The 19,892-nt window shown below is 39.0% G+C and overlaps 1 protein-coding gene across 1 annotated transcript in view; it reads right to left on the bottom strand.

Annotated features, from left to right (window-relative positions):
• LOC139744713 (rab GTPase-activating protein 1-like) overlaps window positions 1-19,892 on the bottom strand; it is a 95,773-nt gene that overhangs the window by 50,219 nt on the left and 25,662 nt on the right. Inside the window, exons 3-10 of the mRNA XM_071655136.1 lie at window positions 19,167-19,383; window positions 18,128-18,308; window positions 16,832-17,109; window positions 15,487-15,553; window positions 11,792-11,900; window positions 10,422-10,597; window positions 8,519-8,672; window positions 7,199-7,443 (exon numbers count right to left, since the gene is read on the bottom strand). Of these exons, the coding sequence (XP_071511237.1) occupies window positions 7,199-7,443; window positions 8,519-8,672; window positions 10,422-10,597; window positions 11,792-11,900; window positions 15,487-15,553; window positions 16,832-17,109; window positions 18,128-18,308; window positions 19,167-19,383 (1,427 nt within the window). The remainder of the gene's footprint in view (window positions 1-7,198; window positions 7,444-8,518; window positions 8,673-10,421; window positions 10,598-11,791; window positions 11,901-15,486; window positions 15,554-16,831; window positions 17,110-18,127; window positions 18,309-19,166; window positions 19,384-19,892) is intronic.

Raw genomic sequence — 19,892 nt, 5'->3', positions numbered from 1 at the left:
ATGGAAGAATAAGAGATGTAGATCAGTGAAACTTGAGAAAATAATCAGACACATAAGCAAGCCATGAAGTTCTTCCGAAGGCTGTATTTTCATTTTTTTTTTAAATGCACAAAAGCTCTTGTATTTTGAGTCACAAAAATAAGAGGGTGAAAGTAAAGTGTACTCATACTTCCAGGTTAAAATGTTTACTTCCATGCAAAAACATTTAGGGACTCATACGGCTTTCTCCTCTTTATACAGGGAAGGGACAGAGGCTCCGAGAGAATAAGAAAAACTACAAATATGAATGAAACACTTCAAAAATAAGTTGTTTGCTGATTGCAGGCATGTTGAGTGCTATCCAAATATCTCCTGCAGCAATATTTAGCTATCGCCAGTATATGACGCAATGCCAACATTTATATTCTCTTTATGGTATACAGACCGTCAGACCTGATCCCCCCCCCCCCAAAAAAAAAGAAAAAAAGAAGAAGAGGAAAGATATGATGGACGAATATCAAGAATACAAACCTGTATCTGAAGAAAGATTTATCTATCATTAGTAATCTTGAGGAAAAAGAAACTTATTTACTGTGCTAGAAACACATAACAAACATTTCAAGGTTTGAAACACATAACAAACAATTCAAGGTTGGTTGAAGCTCAGTCATTTAATTACAACAAACATTGTATACATGACAGGCACATCACAATATGGCTTTTGGGATGAATTGGGGCAATATTTTTTTATATCAAATGGTCTACATGAATACAGGTCGGTGACTGGTCATAACACTTGATTAATGCATGAGGATAAAAATTGTTAAGCTGCGAGCAGTGATGTCAAGTCAAGTAATATAATTCCACAAATTGATTTGACTGCCAATGGGGCTAAAATGAATTGATTTACATTCATGTAGACCATATTATATAACAAATTGCCTTGTCTATTGTTGGGATCCACTTGGCAGTCCCTTGGGAGGTACATTTTCCCCCTGAAGCAATATTTTACCTCAGCACTGCACACTTTTGGACAAATATTATCTCTTGGGGAAAATAAATAACTCACATGGGGATGTCAAGTGTTATATTTCACCTCCAAAAAGGCAATGTCTGTATGATATCCTCCACTCAAATGTATACCTGTTAATGACAATATCATAATTCATATCATACTCTCTTTTTAAGAATAGAAAAGAAGGAATGAGAGTGAGGTGGTATTACGGTTTCCTCCTACAGTACAGCAGTGTGTGAGACATGAATGATGATATTATATGGTACACGGCTGTTTCTTCTCCTATTTGAGCTGCTATCACACCCAATTTTGTATATAAACAATGGAAAAATGATGAGAGGACGTTGATTGAAGAGGCGGGCACGTGTAGTAATTCGGCACTGTCTGAAACGAATTCTGACCGACATAATGCTCGATATGAAACCTTTATTCTCAGTCTCCAGCAGGGTTCACCTGATATGGGGCTGAGAGGACCCTGTTTGTTTTCTCTCTTATAGCTTAGACGGAGGCCATCTGATGGGAGGGTATTCTGGGAAAAGCAAACAGGTTTCCTGATGAAAGATTGCCAGCTCCCCTTCTCAAATCCACTTTTCTCTCACTTTTTCTTTTTTAACCCTCTGCACATCCCTCCCACTCAATTTTCTGACTTCACCCTGATTCTCCCCACCCCCATCATCTTCCGTTTGTACTTCCTGTCAAATATCCGATCACTCTCTTCGACTGCACTTTCATTTTGTCATCTTCTGCGGCAAAATCCTTCCATTCAACTTTTTCCACCCTCGCTCCCTCATCTTCTTTTGCTAAATATAGGCACCATTATTAATCATCCATTCTCATCACAGCCTTTCAAGCAACTCTCTTAATCAATTGGTCCATTTCTATTTCTGAATCCTCAGACTTTCCCTCTCCCTCCCCACTCTCTATCTCACATTACATTTCTAATAAACACACGCATTCCGTTATTCCTCCCTAAACTTTCCTCCTCGTGCCAACTCAACTGCTCCACACTGTATTAATTATCTCCCTTTCAGGTTTCCCCCTTCTGACTCACTTCTAAACTTGCTTTTCCTTCCCCCCCCCCCATAACACTGTAGCAAGTTATCTTCAATCTATTTCACAATGATTCCATCTTTCTTACGATCTCCCCTCATATCTTTCGTAGTATCTCTCACTGTATGTGGGTGTCTGTGCCTACGTCAGTAAGTAAGGAAGTTACCATCTCAATTACTAGTTTCATACCCTTAAATGGACTGGCCTTCAAGTCATATAAACATACTCAAATAATTTTTGGTTTTCCTATTGATGGGGAAATTAAAGAATGCTAAGAAATGCCAGCTTGACATTCTCGATGACTAATTAGTTGTACTTGACGAGGGAGAATTCCTCTACAAACTTTTTTGCCCCCTTCCATTTGGAATTTGCACATAATTTGCTTTTGATAGATTTAGATGGAGTTTATTTATTTCAGTGGAGATTTTCAAAACACACATAATATTTCTGTGTGTGTGTGTGTGTGTGTGTGTGTGTGTGTATGTGTATATGATGAAACCATATACATGTAGTCTTCCTCTATGGACCTCTGAATCAAAGTTGAGTAGAACCCTCCCCCCCCCCCCCGAAAAAAAAAATAAAAAATTGCAGGATTGAAGTAAAGCAAGTCGCTTTACACTGATACAAAATCTTTTGAATCATAAAACCATACCTTTATCACATACTTCCATGTGATATCATTTATAGGTGTGAGATCAGCGTAAGACATGTAGTGCCCTCTATCTTGAAGGTGAACACACATACACACACACAAAAGGTGCAGAAGAATTGGCAAAAACTGGTCACAAGGTGGCTCACATCCATCCTAACAAACTGCACTCATGAATTCAGCACAGCTGATTGTAACTAGAAATGTCGCTATGGCGACTGGTATGCCTCCGCCATAATGCATGATTCTCCCATTAGGTCTATAGTAAATGTGGACAATGTGTGATTACATTTTCACAAAATTGGCAAAATATTAAAATGACATGTTTGTCACAAATGTATCGAATGTTCACCTTCCTTGACCTATGTTTAATTGGATGAATAGGAAAGCATGTATTTGGGGATTTAAGAACTTTAACTTCGACTTTGACCCTTTCATAAGTTTACGCACTTCAGTAATTTTCAAGGTATGGAGTAAAAGTGCAATTTCTGTATTGAACAGTAAATTGTTATCATTTTCATCTGGCCTTTGATTCATAAGAGAATCACTGTCAGGCAGAAAATACATAAATATGTACTAAGTTTAAAGATAACTTGAGCCACTTCCGAGATATGGAGAAAGAAGAAAGTTCAGCACTTACACTTGATCTTTGACCTTTTGACCTTTGACCTTCTTGGCAAAAAAAAAAATCCCAGAGAATATCTAGTGGGTTATACATGCATACATCAAGTTTAAAAAAAATAATCCTGCTCGCATTGCATAAACACACTGTATAAGGACAAAAATAATATTTTAAAGTATTGCCCTTGACCTTTGACCCCTGACCTTTGACCCCATGGACCCCAAGTTCTCTAGATAACCACTGCCAGTCAGTACATGCATATATACTTTGTTCCATAAAGATACCTTGAACAATTTCCAAGATAGAGAGAAAAAAGTGAAATTTTAACATTTTACTTGACCTTTTGACCTTTGACCTTTAGACCTCATGACCCCAAACTTTTACCAGAGAATCTTAATTGGGTAATACATGTATACACTAAGTTTCAAGAAAATATCTTCAGGCATTGCATAGATATGGGGGAAATAGTGAAATTTTAAGCATTTGACCTTGACCTTTTGACCTTTGACCTCGAGCATGTGCACCCAAAAGTTGATAGGCACAACTTCACCCCCTAATACACGTACATGCCAAGTTTCATTAGGATACCTCAAAAGGTTTTGATAGTTACCCTGTCCACAAAATTCATTACGGACGGACGGAAGGACGGACGGACGGACGGAAGGACGGACGGACGGACGGACGGAAGGACGGACGGACGGACAACCCGAAAACATAATGCCTCCGGCACCACTTCGTGGCGGAGGCATAAAAAAATCATCAAGAATACTTTTTTTTATGGTTTTCATTTTGTGTGTGTGTGTGTGTGTGTGTGTGTGTGTGTGTGTGTGTGCATGTGTGTAAAGCTCTACAACTTGATATCAACTTCATTTCAAGCTAACTAAAATCAAATAATTCTTAAACAATCATGTTCTTCAAAAGGATACATGAATAATGCTACATATAACAGCACTCTGGGAAAGGCAGATAATGACGTCTTTTTTTCTCAGCAAAGAGAGTGAACTTACAACTACATATGAACAAGAGACCCGCGGGTCTAGCGCTCACCTGAGTATCGCAAGTTCACCTTTCACGCAGTCACTAATCTAAATTATTCACAGCTCTACCAAAATTTGACGAGGCATTCTCAAGTGGAAGATGAAAATGTACAATAAGGGCCCAATTTTTTCAAGATTCCTTAATTTGGGGGAATTGGGGCCCCCTGGGGCCCTCTGGGTGGGGCATGGTGCCCAGTTTGATAAATTGAGATCCTGACCACCTAGGGATGCTACCTGCCAAGTTTGACAAAAATCCATCATGAGGTTTTCAGGAAGAAGATGAAAATGTACAATTCAGGCCCCCATTTGGACCCTTCCAACCACCCCCCTCCCCCCTACCCCCAAGAGGGGCACCCCTGGATCTCCTATGAACAAACTTGAAACTACAGTCATTAATGTACTCACTCATAGTATTATCTCAGCTCTATAACTTCTGATTCTAGAGAAGATTTTTAAAGATTCCTTCATTTGGGGGGTTTGGGCCCCCTGGGGGCCCCCTGGGCGGGGCATGGTGCCCATTTTAACAAATTGAGATCCTAACCCCCTAGGAATGCTACCTGCCAAGTTTGGTGAAAATGGGTCATGGGGTTTTCAAGAAGAAGATAAAAATGTACAATCTAGGCCCCATTAGGACCCCTCCTCACCCCCACCCCCCCCCCCCCCCCCCTGGGTCCCAAGGGGGGCACCCCTGATTCTGCCATGAACAAACTTGAAACTACAGTCATCAATGTGCTAACTCATAGTATTAACCTAGCTCTATCACTTCTGGTTCTAGAGAAGAAGGTTTTTGCGGATTCCTTAATTTTGGGGGGTTTGGGCCCCCTGGGGGCCCCCTGGGTGGGTCATGGTGCCCATTTTAACAAATGGAGTTCCTAACCCCCTAGGGATGCTACCTGCCAAGTTTGGTGAAAATGGGTCATGGAGTTCTCAAGAAGAAGATGAAAATGTACAATTTAGGCCCCATTAGAACCCTTCCCCACCCCCCTCCCCTGGGTCCCAAGGGGGGCACCCCTGATTCTGCCATGAACAAACTTGAAACTACAGTCATCAATGTACTAACTCATAGTATTAACTTCGCTCTATCACTTCTGGTTCTAGAGAAGAAGATTTTTACAGATTCCTTAATTTTGGGGGGTTTGGGCCCCCCTGGGGGCCCCCTGGGTGGGGCATGGTGCCCATTTTAACAAATTGAGTTCCTAACCCCCTAGGGATGCTACCTGCCAAGTTTGATGAAAATCGGTCATGGGGTTTTCAAGAAGAAGATGAAAATGTAAAAAGTTTACGCACGACGCACGACGGACGACGGACGACGGACGACGGACGACGGACGACGGACGACGGACGACGGACGACGCACGACGCACGACGGACGCCGGACGAAGGGCGATCGCAATAGCTCACTTGAGCCTTTGGCTCAGGTGAGCTAAAAATGAACCAAGCTAATCATATTTTTCATCATTGTCCCAATTATACTTATGCCCTTCTTTAATTTTGTAGGGATCCTGAAATTTCATTGAGTGCCATCACTTACAAATAAAATCCCCAATGTTTTTATGATAACTTTTGTTTCAATGATATGTAACATACGTAGCGCTGTGGTCTTATATGGTACTGAGTAATAAATTATTACCCTGGTAATTGCAGAGCCCCATAAAAGTTCTAGAAGCAAATAACATTTCACAAACAACCAGCTTGATTTTGATCTTTGCACTTGGTCAATGTACAATTTCTGACGCTGCCAAACACACTAATGACCAAAATCAACAGAACACTGTTTAAATGCACCAAAACACACACACACCAGCATGCACGATATACAAATGGTATAAATTTTACATGACATAAAATATGTATAAATCTAGATTGTACTTGCACAGCTTCTTGTTTTATATCTTTAAAAGAAAACTGAATTTTGATGCACCTTTAACTACATTTTGTCAACCATTTCTCTGCACAGGTCAGGTATGGCATATTCTCCATGATTTCTACTCAGCGATGAGTCTCCCTGTAGCTGCAAAGTTACAAACTACCCTACAAAAATGCAGAAACAGCATCAACTTCCACAGTATGTCTTGTTGAGGAGTAATACCAAAAGTGATATGTCACCTTGGGGCTTGAATCTCAACTCTGAACCACAAATCAGAAGTGATGAAATATTACATGATACCTTGACTTTGAGACCTCAAGAATGACTGAAGTCATGTTTTGATTTAGAACTTGCAAACATGCATACATGAAGCAACCTATGAGAGAGAGAGGCACCAAATGACAATCATGACACAAGAGCCGCGGTCACACGGGCAAAAGATTGTGAAGTTTAAGATCGCGATCATTAAGATCTCGAAGTTTTGCCAGTGTGACCGTAAACTTCTCATGAAGCTTCCCAACTCAGGACATTTACCCACCCCTGCCAATCTTCTCAATCTTATGCCAGTGTGAAAGCTAGAAACTGAAACTTTGTGAAATTTGTCAGGTGACCAGTCCACCACCTGTTTTTGGGCAGTGCCTGCGAAGTGCACAGTCATTGTGATGTAGTGTGTGCATTGTTACATCACAATCACCAGCTGTCAGACAGCTCACTCTATCTTCTTCCTTGTGCATGCGCAATAATGACCAAAACTTCTCAATCCAATAAGTGAAAAGTTTGGCTATCAGTGAGAATGGAAGACCAAAGACCGTGAAGACTTCGTGATCTTAAACTTCTCCATCTCTTGTAAGTGTGACCGCGGCTACTGTCTGGACTCATTATATAACCCCTAAAAATTTACACTACCCTGATGCCAATGGACATGCACCATTCAACACTCACGATGGTAGAGAATTCTTGCACGTTGAGTGCTACTTACCTTTGTGATGAGGAGACGATACTCTTCTAGCAGGTTCTCGCTCTCATGTACCCCGGCCAGGAGCTGCCACACCTCGCCCCGAAGGGCCTCGGGGACCCCCTTGCGGACGTAGCTCTTGAGTTGCTTGGGGCGCACACTGAGGTTAACCCTCCACTTGGCTAGGAGTTCCCCCCAGCCCAGGAGGATGGATTCCTCACAGTCCTTGCCAACGCTGCCTGAGCCACTCTGCAGGGGCTCATCATCATCTGGTGGGACGGGAAAATGATGAGAGATAATAACACACAGGTGTACTGGATGTCACTGCTGATAATGACTCTATCTTGACCTCTCTTCTCTAGTCTATTTTACACTCTACCTCCTCCATCAGATTCAACCTGAAGGGTCTGTCATTGCCTTGTGAGGAAGGTCAAATACAAAGGGATGATTCAAGATGGTAAAGGCAGTGGTATGAAGGGGCAGGTATAATCCCTTCTGGTCTTGAAACCTGGCATCAGTTCTTTAACATTGTATTTTGTATAAATGTTATCTGATTTCTGCTGAAGCGACACATGCTATTTTCATAGCTAATCTTTACCCACATTTCCTATGGTAACTTCTCATCACAGAACAGTCCCAGATTGGATTTTGTACGCATCAAAGATTGATCACATACCAACAATTTTCAGGGGCGCTTTTGAAAAACACTCTTCCTATAATGTTCCCAAGTGAAAAGAGATTGTATAAGTTCATTGTAAGAAGATCCATTTTAAGGCATTATGCAGAAAGAAAACTTCACACCTTGATATTCATGTAGAGAGTAATAGTTCTCTCTAATAAGTGCCAGCACTTTTTATTAAATTTAAAAATCGAAAATATAATTTAATATTAAATACATAAATAATATTTAAAATATAATTTTGGACCAGACTAATATGTGTAACATTTCTGCTCAAATTCTTTATAGATTACAGTCACCCCCAAACAATATGCATTCATAGAATATCCTTATTTCTTTTAGAATGCCTAGGGTGTCTTCCAGTTACCATAGGCTTTCATGGTGGTTCCAAACTCATCAGGTACAGTTGTATGATGCTTACACAGGTAGTATGAGAAGAATGAATCCTGCTTACCTTGCACGGTCACATAACACTGCAACATACAAACACATCTACCCATATGTGTACATACTGTTCATTTTTTTTTCAGGAACCTTTATTTCTGACTCCATGTAACAAAAATGACATTTACAAAATCATTTTTGAATGTAGTAACAATACAAACAAAACACTTGGCATTTTTTCTTTTTTGACAATGCAATTTTTTTATTAACTAATTACTCACCACTCTCTTCTTCCAGCATTGAGCTGAGACTATCCGGTGTGCGGACTTGGTTGATGCTGGACTGGCGGATGGGAAGATGTCTCCTTTCCCGCTGGGTGTCACTCTCCAGACTCAGGACTCGATAGGCCACATCATTCTCGAGAGTTGTCTCTATCTGTGAAACACAATGAAGACGAGGAAGGATGCTTGTAATTACTGGGTCCTAAGGCATCTTTCTCGTGGTTTCATCATCACCATAGCAACCTGAGTGCAGCTCACTAGATTATGTTCTCATTTAGTTAAGTTTCAGTTTTGAAAGTCTCAAGGCGAAGGAAATGGGAACCTACAACTGTGTGTCTTGAGTTGGTTTGATTGCAGAGGAGAGCCAGAGGGTACTAGTATCTTACCGTTTCCCAGCTCTCTCAAAAACATTTTCAGCTTGATAGACAATCAGCACACAATATAATTTACACCATTATAATTTACATAAAAGCACTTCATCATTCACTGTGATTTCCTCTTGTAATATCCTAGTACTCTTCCTGGGAAAAATTCTGCTCAAAATATACAAGACTCACTAGCTAGTATTGGGTAATCTGGATATGAAGTGATATAATGACAAGAAATACTCATAGCTGTCAATATACTCACACAAACAACACAGCTGTTACTAACTGAAACCTGCCTACATTCATAGTGTTGTAGTTAGTCAAAGTCTAAAAACAAGAATTCCCGCTTGTCCATTCTCAGTGCCAGTGATGTTGATATTCTCTGGAATATTGTCATTCCAACGACTTCTGCTAAATCCAACTAGAGCACGTTTCTGACATCAGAGCATTCGTTGCACTCTTTGTAATGAAATATTCCACGCATACACAATATTCAAGTAGACAGCACTGCTTCGAATGATTATTGGAAATGTTCCTGACACTGAAAAACATCTGCTGATGTTTCCAACTTAAATTGCCAAGGCAGTGTTATCTGGACCCTGGATAAATCACTCAATATATCAGGGTATGGTGGATGCTAACATTTTACTGCACAAATCCCTTTGACGTGAAACGACAATCATAATCCCACCAAAGGATTTCCAACATGTCATAATAACAGCTCAATCCATATCTGTCCTCACAAACATATTCAGATCATCAACTGATGTGATATACACAAGCTTGTACATGTATACTGCCATGTCATATCAGAAGCTACAACATTGGAAATATACCAGCACTGAATGTAATATGAACCAACACTCAAAGGGTGATGAAGCCTATAGAAGCACTCTACAAAACTCCTGGTAGCATCATATTACCAATGGGAGAACTTAATCATCCTGTCATCTTAGGTCATTTTGTACAGCATAGCATGCTTGATTTCACCACTGTTCAAAGAATGTGGCTTAACTCTAAAAGTACATGATGGAAAAAAGAAGCAGCAATTACAGAGATATTGGCATCAATTAACTTTGATTCACAACAATGAATCACAGAAAAGTGCTACCAAGTATATTATGAGCTACATGTAGTTATCCACAATGTGCTATCACAATGAAAAATATCTTTTTTAATCTTTTGTTTTGGGAGATGTCCTTCAAGGTGAAACAACACAAAAATGCTCCTGCGACAATTGGTCAGGTCTTATTTTCTCCAAGGACTTAGGGTTAGGGTTAGGGTTGTGATAGGGCTTTACGTTAAGCTTTATGTGAAGATTAGGATTAGGGTTAGGGTTATGTTTGTGCGTAGAAATTATGTTGGGCTTTAATAGCGTACAGATATTTCATGAAAGCAATTGTTGCAGGAGCAAATGTCATGGAACTATCCTTCAGAGATTAAACCCTTACGTTATGTCTCTTTTCATATGAAGAGTAAAATATCAATAATCAGACTGTCAAACTGTCAGAAGGCAAGGGGGCAAGTCAATTTACCTCTTCGAGGAGCAAGCTGAAGTTCTCCTGTAGGGGCTTCTTGGTCGTGATCTTGTTGTACCAGAATTTTTCTGATGCAGCAAAAATACGCACTTTGGTCTCGATGACAAACCGGACGGGCTCTTGGATGCCCAAAATGACCAGATCAACAGCGATGGTCATAAACATACCCTTTTCTGCAAAGGACAGTATGACAGATGAAATGAATTACACATTTATCATGCAGATCTACCGAATTGCAAACTTCTCTTTGCCATGAAAACATTATGTCCAATTAGATTGAGTTTATCATTTTTTTTCTAAGAGTTCATGGTGACCAATCTATCATGAGGTATACAGAATTAATTGCGTTGGACCAGAGAAAGCAGAGTGATAATCAAAATGTCCAAAACAATCATGTTGGGTTCTACGTTAGTTTAAAGGGTGTGTACAGTTCTGGTTGAGGTGAGGATTTAGCTTTTAACGTTTTGCGAGATATTCAGAAACCACTGTTAGAGACGTCAAAGAGCATGCAATTCTAAGGGGTATCAAAAGTTTATTTGATGAAAATTGGTTTTGAAATGGCTGAGATATCCAAAAACAAGGTGAAACAAAGAGATCCTAATAAAAGGCGTGGCCCGTCGCCTTTTATCATTGCCACTTTTTGGGATATCTCAGCCATTTGAAAACCAATTTTCATCAAATACATGTAAATGTTGAATCCTTCTTAAAATTACATGCTCTTTCATATTTCATAAGAGGTTTCTCATTATCTCAATTAGGAATGTTCAAATCATGAATCCCCACCTCAACCAGTACTGTACAGTCCCTTTAAACATACACAAGATAAGCACAGATTGACAAGGTTTAAATCCTTGGTTTCTATCTGGCAATATTTATACGCAACTTTCTTTAAAAACAGCTACACTTACACTTTGTAAGTTTTTTATTCTTTAAAGATTACTGATGGCAACGCCTTCTAATCATTATCATCAATGTCTTCATCAATACATCATTATTGCCATCATGGTCAAATCTTGAACAGTAACATCATGTTAGAGCCACTGTCAACTTCATCACCTCTCTTCCTTCCTCTACATCATCATCAACATCACTTCATCATAATCCTCATCATGATCATCATCACATTACACCACATCATTTCATCATCACCATCATCATTATCACCACGTCATCATCACCATCATCATCATCATCATCATCATCATCATCATCATTATCATCATCATCATCATCATCATCAATGTTATCATCATTCCCATCATCATCACAATATTTAATCCTTATCATCATCGTCATCATCATCACTTTCATTGTCATTATTGTCATCATTGTAAACAAGCATCACAATGGCAAAGTTTTATTCTCACCCAAGCCAGGAGGAGATTCCGTGTTCAACACCTCTAGCTCTGGGAGGTTTGGTTCCCACCGACACACCACTGTGTAATTCCGACAGTCATAGTTCTTCTCCATGTTTACCTGCAACCAAATATGTACAAGAATGGAAAGCCATGAGGTAAAATTTTGCTAAAAATCTATTTTGCAGTCAATGCACCCACCACTCTCACAGAATGTCTTGAGTGTACTTAATTCAACATGACATTGATCGACAGGAAGTGAATACTCTCTCTGAAAATAACAAGTAAAAATGTTTCTAATTTGGTCAAATTTACAATTCAAACATCACACTTGTACTACAGATGAATTAATCTATATCACCAAAGTCCAAATAAAATACAGGACTTATTGTGCTTCAAATTGAGGAGACAGAAATTGTTTATACCTTTGACGTCATGTTCACTTGGACTATTCAGACAACTACATTCCTGGCTCATATTGTTTTAAAACTGACTGGGTAATTCAACAATCATGTTTCTGTTGCTCTCTGTCAGAAAGATCTCTTGAATAGGATCACTACCAGCAAGCATCATAAAATGTATGCTGGCATTAAAGGGTCACATCAAGGTTTATGATTCCAATCTCTTGTCACCTGTCAAACATATTATGTCCATCAATTTGATATTATTGACAGGTGTGTGATTTCTATTGAGGAAGAAGAGACAGCCCCTGTCTTGGCATATTCTGTCATCTAATTACAGTATAAAATTACTGCACCATGGCAACATCACTACACACAGCGTTCAACACAAGTGGCTTAATTTCCAGAGAGAATTATATTCTGTGTTACGGTAAACTGGAATCTGGAATGAGTTCTAGTGTTTTTGTTTAGTTTTCCTGGCAACTACATGAACCTCACATCATAGAAAAAAATCCAGTAGCTAACTACGGTTACTTGTATATCTCACTAAATCTTTTTGACATACTCCTAAGCCTTGGCTTTCGCGTTCATTTGATAAAACCCAAGCATGTACATAATGCAAAACAACATTTTTGCAGTCCCATAAACATTTCAATGTTTTTACTAGTAAACTTACTTGAACAAATGTTTATCGATTACAAAATTCAGTGAATGTGAAATGCTTGTAGGAAGATAAAAGGGATAATTACATTCTAACGAATTATTCTAACGAATAGGATATAAGCCACTAATTTTGATCTTTAATTAATTCTATTTGTTTTATTTTCATTCTCAATAAGTGTTTGCTGTTTGTATGGAGGTTCTGTTGAATGGAATTGTTACATGCAGCTTTATCAGCTCAATATGGAGATGTAATCTGAAGGCAGCTACTGTGGCATTCCTTTAACATAGAAATTACACAGGTATTGGTATGACTTGTACAGTGGCTACTGTGCCTAGATGCTAAACTGAGATGATCTGATGAAGCAGAGTTCATTGACAGTTTCCTCAATCACAATATCTACAGAACACTACGTCTAGGCCAGAGGTATATTCTCTGTGTACAGTTGGAGTATATACGTTCTACCTTGAGACAGGACTAAACTTTTTAGCTCATATTGCAATCTGACTGATTATATCTAAATACAGATATAGCAGAGTCCAATACGCACCTTCATACCCTTGCAATGAAGGAATTTCATCGTGCAATGACAATGCATGTGATACATGTGAGAGAAAAGCAGAGTCAGATAAAGACTGAATCGCTAATGACCCAAGAAACATATCTTTCAGTTTTGACAGACAGACACATTCTCAGGGTAGGGTAATGAGTAATTAACACATATAGCAGGGTATAATAACAGAAACTAATTCTACCATCAGGAATACAGAACTGAAATCCAGGAAAGGTAATTGGGAATGTCTTGCTCTTTTTTCTCTCTCTTTAAATAAATAAAAAAAATCCTTTTCATAGTAATTCCAGCACTAGAAACATTGTAGGATGGTCTTATTAAAAAAAAAAGTGCCGCAACATGAATACATCATGAAGCTCCTTGTATACATGTGTATACACCATATACATGTACATGTACATAAACTGCTGTTGCTATGAGATTCTCTGTAAATAACCGATTACTACATATTACGTACTGGCTTTGACACCCCTGCTAATGCTTAAAGATAACGGCTAATACAACTTGGAGAACAAGGACACACAGCAGGTGGCAAGAAGTAGCTATTCACAGCACTTCGGCATATAATTAAGAATTGACCATACAGCTATGACCGTTGGCTCCATACTGGACCTTTTAAACATCTCCGTCATCTGCTCTAAAATTATTTTCTGTCATTAGGATTAGCCACATCAACAACGGATGTTGACTTTGAAGTGATATTTTCTCTCATGGCCATTAAGTATACGTTTTCCTCATTGCAATATTAATTTATATTCACATTATGAATCTCTCCTCTGATGTGTTTATTACCAGATACTAAATACTGATGGATGAGTATAGAAAAAACAGACACAGCAAACAGGTTATGATGACTACAGGATGTAAGAAGATAAATTTCTCACAAGTCAAGAATGCCACAGAAGATAGACATGCATTCAATAATTGGCAGAAAACAACAACATTGGTTCTGGTAGCACAGACAGTCATTATAACTTGGTGTGAACCAAACGAACAATTCATGGCATAGGGGCACTTGTCCTCCTTGATGAGAAAACTACAGAAAGGACTAGTAACAGATATATATGGATTGCATTTGAGGGCCAAAAGGGGGTACTGAGACGGAGCACTGCATACTATAATGTTACTTGAGGAAATGAAAGACGAGATTGTTATATAGCAGCATGACAGGACAATGCAGAGAGATATTCAGGTTACAAGCTATCGATTGAGCAACAATTTCCAATTCTACGGAATCTCTAAATCTCACTGTTGAAATTTATGCTGTAATGCTTGAAACCTTTGATATTAGAATCAGTGTTACTTTTAGAATTAGTATCACTTTGACATTGCTCTAAATGGTACTCATTACTTATGCACATCCTGGTAAAGAAATATGACTTCGTGTGTAAACTTCCTCACTTGCATATTATTTCATCAAAGTCATTTAAGTTAACAGCTACAGTGCAATTCCATCCACCTACAGACACCATGGTCTACTTTCAAGCAAAAGCATCAATATACATGTACATCTGTGAAAATATACATGCAGGCTTAATCATCATCCAGATAAATAGACTTTCTAAATACTTGTACGTGTAATCATTTTTTGACAATGGTTCTTACATTCAAAATATTCAGATGCATCACAGTCTATAATATGGAATAGCATATTCATTAATTTCTTTGAAAATATATCCTTCAGAAGTAAAGAAAAGTTCCCCCAGCAATCAAATTTGTTTCCATAAGAACTGACTAAATATGTTACAGGAATAACATGGGAATTGAGGTAATTCCTGCATTCTCTAGATAATGTTATCAAGCAAAATTCACATCAATTTCCAAAAAATCCCTGAGCATCACATCAGTTTAAAGTGACTGAGATATTCCATCGTACACAAAAATGGGCTAATCATATGATTATCACAGTTTGATATAAACAGACCTTTGTTTTCTACATTGCATTTATAGACATTACTATATGTACTTGTATGTATGCTTAATATGATCCTGGGAAAGAATTGATAATGTCAAGCCAAAAGATTGAATAAAAGAGTCTGTAATCTGAGTTCAGAGAAACATTCTAAATACTCACAGCATCCAGTAAATACATTTCTCTATCAGGGACTTCTCTTCCAGGACAAATCAGGACACCAAAACATCTGAAAGAAAGGAAAATAGAAGATGGATGACTGTAAAATCTGTATAATACATATCTTGCAAGCAAACATTCGGAACAATCTTGTTGCATGGTCTTGATCTAGTGTTTCATTGCCTGAAGTACAAGTTAGCACAGTTGCCCCTGCACATACAAACATAAACTGACTATTATGTACGGATATGATATAAAGTGCTAAGTTCTCAAGATGAAAGTATCCACTACTTCAGTGAGAATTTCTAAAACCATTATTTATTTTGTTAGAATAGTAAAACACATTAAAACGTGACAAAATGTTACAAACGTTCAGTAATGACGTGTGCGAAAGTAAGCAATGGCATATTAATGCCTTCCAATTCCTGAGAAGTTTTGCTTGAAATGCTCCTTTTAAAGTACTCATCCAGTCATCAAATACTACATTATGTACTGGACTTGCAGGTCTTACTAGGCCCCTACTAGACTGATGTGTGGACTGGACTACATATCATGCAATAACTAGCCCTTTCTGTGGCTGGGATTAAACCCAATGCCATAAAGTTTTAAATTGTCTGAGTTCTTACAAATCTATATGACTGCTCTGTCTCTAGTTTTACAGGCAAATCACACAGTTAGTTTCCAGGGTGATTCGTAGAAATGCACTAGAAATAAGAAATTATGATTTAACTTAGTTTCATCATGGGCACACTGGCTATTTTCTATCCTTTCAATGACAACAGTGAGTGATACCAGGGGCGGATCTAGCTTTTTATGAAGGGGGGAGTTTGGGGCGGTATGCGAGGGAGCGTAGTAGCGACCGAGCCTGAGCGAGCGGAGCGAGCGAGGGGGGGGGGGGGAGGGTGTGGGAGGGGGGTGTCCCCCCCTCCCACAGTACGGAGAATTTTTGAAAATCTGTGTGTGAAAATGGCATTTTCTTGCATCTAAAACACCACTATTTTTGGTATAGAGGTCATTGCCAAATTAAAAATTACAAGTTTAAAAAAAAAGATAAGATTTTTAAAAAAATGGTCCCCGGATTTTTTTTTTTTTTTTTTTTTTTTTTTTTTGGGGGGGGGGGGGGGTTGCAACCCCCCCAACCCCCCTTCTAGATCCGCTTCTGGACACACTTTCAGCATTTGTATTAGCCCTGCTAATTTCATGGAACATCAACATTTTTCAAAACCACAGCTGGAGGAAAAAGCGCAATGCAAAAGTTCTGATGCAAACTGTCATCTACACAGCATATTTGGTACACAATTGGTGGACAAAGAGAGAAGTTTTCTCAATGTGATGAGAGACAAAATACCTTTCTATGATGAGCATTTTATGATGCCCTTGCTGTACTGTGATTCCAATCTCCTTCTGAACACCCTGTCGCAGCTTAAAGCAGCGCTTGTCCCGCGGGACTGGTGAGAAGTTCCCTTTCCCGCTGTCATCCTCCCTGATGTCTACTAGAACAGGGATGTCCAGATGGAGGATGCGTTCCCGTGGCGACATGGGCAGACCAGGGACACTGTCAACCACTCCTGGACTCTTGGGGACTCGGTGGAAGGCCTGCCCAAAGCAGGTCAAGATTCGTTGTACCTTAAGGTGGAAAATATATGTGACAATATCAAACACTGATATATTGATATCAAAACACACAGTCAAAATCAAATGTACACCCCTTTTTATTTTGTCATATTTATTGTTCATTTTGCAATTGCATGACATCATTCAAAAGATGTTCTCTGTAATGGTAAAACAATTCTACTTATGATAATAACAATTAGCAACAACAGCATCATTTAATTCATCGTCATCACCATCGTCATATAAGCTGGAACATCATAAACCAAGTACTACTGCCTCTAATGATTTGAAACAAGAATAAATTCACAACATCAACTCATAATTGTTAAAGCTGAACACTGGAAAATACCTAACATTTCGATTGTAAAACCATAATTATCAGCGGTAATGAAGTCACAACAGTCATTACACAAAACTTGATTATTGTGGAACCAGATCACTCTACACTATAACAAGTCTTGCATGAAAAGGAGGGCTTCATACTCTGGTAAGAGTCTTGACATTCTGTCTGAAAATAATATTGATAAAAGCAAAATCATACTTTTCCATCATTGTCTATAATAATGCGAACCTGGAAAGTACACACACACACACACACACACACATTAAGTCAACTGCAACTAACCTTTTCATAACTACGACTAAAGACATTGAAATAATGGTGTCTTATACTGCTTAACCTCTCACATCTTGGATTGCTCTTCCGTTTTAACATAAGGATAACCTTTGGAAAATGGTAGGTTTTAGTAAACTGCATAGAGATTTAAGTGAGTATCTTTATGTGTCAAATCATTACTATGTGACAAAGTATGAACAAACTTCTAATTCTTATTAATCCACTCCTGTATGGCCCACCAAGGGCTTGAGTAAGGGTACAGGTAATCCCCACAGTTGGGTGCCTCTATGTGAATTCAGCAGCACACATCTTATACTCAGCTGACACATATTGAATTCCAGCATGGCTGCATCCCCACCAAAGCCTAATCAAGCACATACTAGGCGTCCAAGGCCGTGGAGGCCCAATACTCACGGCTTCTATGACTTCACATCGGAAGACATGACACTGGAACAGCTGACTGTCCTTACTGCCATGGCTACACGTGAATGCAAAGCAGTCACTCTCAGTCGTGTTGGCGTGTCCACGGCAACAGAACAGGATGCGAGTGATGCGGTAGTGTGCGATCTCCGACTTGCCATCCACTTCGAGTAATCTGAAGAAAATGTGAAGGTCGGTGATGAATACATAAAAAAGTGACGATTTTGCAATGCCAGGCTTCGCTGGCCAGATAAAATGATTCATTTTGAGCCTTGCTGCAGAAACCAAATGAGAATTCATTATACAAAATGGATTTGGGCCCTGTTGCATAAAAGTTGAGATTAAACATTAGTCACAAAATGAAACATAAGTCTCTGAATACTCAATTCTGATTGGCTGATACCTGACTTGTGTTTGATATTATACAAATAATGAATGTTTATGAGTGTAATGGACAGAATATTTCATAAGGTGAAAGATGAAATGATCCATTCAACGAGGTGCAGCCGAGTTGAATGGATCAAAGATTTCATCTTTCACCGAATGAAATATTCTGTCCATTGCATGAATGAAAAACATTTATTATTTGCTTTATATAATGCCTAAAATAGATCCTTGTCATTTGATGTTTTATTAATTTAGAAACAAGAGAGGATCTGAGATCAAGAGAGTGCTCGCTGAACGCTTTACGCTAACGCGCTGTCGCATACACACACTGCAAACGCAAGCGTCTTACATGCCTAGTGTGTCAGGCTCTCGGCGCGCGTGCAACAGAGCAAATCGTATGGATCCAAGATTGCACGGTAAATGGAGCCACAATTGCACGGATGATGACATCATAGCGAAATGGGCAAAATGATCAATGTCAAACAACCAATCAAATGACAAGGATCTATGTCGGCATTATATCATCCGATCTATGTTTGATTGCTTCTTTACATTCAACAGGGCTCTGGATTTATCACGACCTCATCAATTCAGAGAATTTGCCAGTCTTGAGAGACATTAAAAATCAGCATCACAACCCTCCTACCTGACGGATCCCTCGGCGGTGCGGGGGACGGAGAGGACGATCTCCATGGCATTCTCAGACTCCTGCTCCTTCAGGATGGTCATGTTGCGTGTGACTTCCACTTCGCTCTTGGGGGCATTCACCGTGGACGCACCCAGGTAGAAGATTCTGCTAAACAGGGTGCACACCTTGTCGATGGGGGTGATGGCCGTCGGGGTCACAGGGGCTGATGCTGGATCTGACAGTACAAATGATAGTCACCACCATATTTAATAATATCCATAAATCTTATTGAGCAAATACTTTTATTGATGGATTTTGCAGGAGAGTAACAAAAGACATGATACAATCTGTTGAGAACCTATGGTGTCATCACTTTTATACAAGTTTGTGGAGTTATGTCCTTTTGCCTACCATATGACACTGTATGACAGTGTAAAATGTAGGCTCCAGTAGCTGAACATGAAATTAACAAAGGAAGGCACTAAAGCCTGCAAGTTTTTTGTTCATTTTGTATGTATGTTCTTTTTTTTCTTTAAATAATTCTGCACATCTCAATAGGGAAACATACCAAAGTAAGTGCAATATGACACACTGAATATAATTCTATTTCATATGGACTGTGATGATGAAAACTTGAAGAGGTTTTAGTGGTAGCATTTCTAAACCTGTCTGATTACCATAGAATTGGACATAATCTTAACTGATATCTACACATTGTATACATCTATCATTTCAAAACAGTGA

Source organism: Diadema antillarum, unplaced genomic scaffold (assembly GCF_040938485.1).
Source record: "Diadema antillarum isolate AM-2024a unplaced genomic scaffold, OU_Dant_1.0 seq00001204_RagTag, whole genome shotgun sequence".
NCBI lineage: Eukaryota > Metazoa > Echinodermata > Echinoidea > Diadematoida > Diadematidae > Diadema > Diadema antillarum.
This window is presented reverse-complemented; position numbering and strand designations above follow the sequence as displayed.